The sequence below is a fragment of the Arachis ipaensis genome, chromosome B08 (assembly GCF_000816755.2).
Source record: "Arachis ipaensis cultivar K30076 chromosome B08, Araip1.1, whole genome shotgun sequence".
Taxonomy (NCBI): Eukaryota; Viridiplantae; Streptophyta; class Magnoliopsida; order Fabales; family Fabaceae; genus Arachis; species Arachis ipaensis.
The window spans coordinates 115,185,229-115,187,349 of NC_029792.2; the positions used below are offsets into that span (position 1 = coordinate 115,185,229).

General features: G+C 24.6%; 1 protein-coding gene across 1 annotated transcript; it reads right to left on the minus strand.

Moving 5' to 3' along the window:
• On the minus strand, positions 289–1,586 carry LOC107612266 (MLP-like protein 34). The gene is made up of 2 exons (XM_016314060.2): positions 1,272–1,586; positions 289–566 (listed from the first exon to the last, which is right to left on the minus strand). Exons 1-2 carry the CDS (start codon positions 1,459–1,461, stop codon positions 295–297), a joined length of 462 nt encoding a protein of 153 aa, XP_016169546.1. The 5' UTR covers positions 1,462–1,586; the 3' UTR covers positions 289–294.

The window sequence follows — 2,121 nt, forward strand, 5'->3', positions numbered from 1 at the left end:
TTAATGAGTTATGCTATGTGTACACCAAAATTAGCCACTAAAATCAGTCACTAGTATAAAATACATGTTGAAATATAAATATACATTAAAAATAAATTAAACCACACATGTATTTATACACAAGTACATTGATAGCTAATTTTAATGACTAATTTTAGTGTATAAATAGCATTTCTCTTATTTAATTTATATAAACACTTAATACTTCCAAAACAGTTCCGAAAATCTGCCCCTTATTAAATTCCAACCATTCATGATTCATATAACGTGCTTCTAATTTTCTTATAGTAATTATTATGCCTTGAGAAGATGAGCATCCATCTCTTTAGTATTTTTGTCATACAATTCCAAGTAACCATAAGGAGCTTCGACATTATCATTAATTTTCTCATATTCAAGTGTCCATTTAGCTGAAACACTTCCATTGTTGTTATCAATCTCTTGAGCGATGACCTTCAAGACTTTATACTGTTTACTTATGTCTCCATCAAAGAGATTGAATTTGATTGTCTTGTTCTTCTCATCAACGAATTCAATTGTCTCTTTGCATGTAGTTACTTTACCATCTGTTGCTTGACAATAATCAAAATTAAAAAAAAAAAAAAAGAAAATTAAGAAAACCTGAGAATAATTATGTCAATTATTAGTTAACATAATTACATACAAATTATGCTAGTCCTTTTAGTTGTCTTAAAATTTTGTCTTTTGTCTTGGAGACAAAATCTATTTTTTGTTTATATTTTTAGGAACTACAAAAAATACAAGAATTTTATCAATTTATATATATACTTACAGCTCTCTTCTAATAATCTCAATCATTATGAATTTTTAAACAATTCATATAATTCTCACTACGTAGTAAGAACTTTTTTTTGTTGTAAATGGAGGGAAACTAATTAAATTTAATAAAATCTCAAAAAAAAATATTAAAAATATAATTATTTATATATCTTCTTTTCAAATTAAATTTTTAGAAAAAGTGATATTATTATCAAAGCTTCTATAATAAAAATGTTTAAAATTTGATTCATGTTAAACTTTAATGAAAAGAATTTTAGCCTAAAATAAATAACAAAAAAAAAATCATACAAAAAATTTATGTAAACCCACAAAATAAATCTTACTTGAGGACACATATTAAAAATATAATTATTTACGCGACTTTTGTTATAAATTTAGGTTTTTAAGAAAAATGATATAATGACAAATAAAATCCGACCAGATGTTTTTTTTAATTTACAAATTAATTCATTTAAAATTAAGCTCATTACCTATAACATAAGTCCAGTGTTTAACTGAATCGCCAATCCTATGCCAATCCTCACCCTGATGCAGCTTGGTGTGATGCACTCTTTCACAAATATTTTGAATATGGTGGGTAGATTTTGTTACAAAATTAAAGAACTTTCCAGCAGGTGCATGTATCACAATTTCAGTACTAAGCTTACCACTCAGTGCCATTGTCTTAAGAAGGAAACAACTATTATGAAGCAAGAAATTAGATAATACTAATAATAATGTAATAAAGCTAGCTAGCTAGAACATCTGAGGGGAGATATGGGACAACAATGAGTTCAGATTTGTCGGACCTTATATAGAAAAATAAGCTACCTAAGCTACTATATTGTCAGCTTGTTCCTCCCTATTTATTACGCTGCTAATAAAAAATTTTAATCAACACAAAAAATAGTCAATATATGTTATTTTACTCAATGAAATTATCTAACGATGATTAATCACTAAATTCTAATCAAATTTTTTAGGAACGCAAGGTACCATCATATTTTTATATTATTTATAAAGTTTGATTATAGTGCTTATAAAGTTTTATTATCAATGTAAATATATGATCATTTTGCATATCAAAATGTATTTTTATAATGGATCATGATTGGTGTTTGATTAATAGTTGATTTTGATAGTTTATATATAATATCATTTTTTTTAGTGCACACGTCATTTTAACACACTCGAAAGATAGAAAAAAATATTAGAAGACCAATATCTATTATTAATATTAGTCAATATTTTGTATTGATATTTTATTTTTATATTGTTAAAATTTAAAATTTAGCAATTATTTTTTAGAATAATAATAAAAAATAATAAATTTTGTTGATA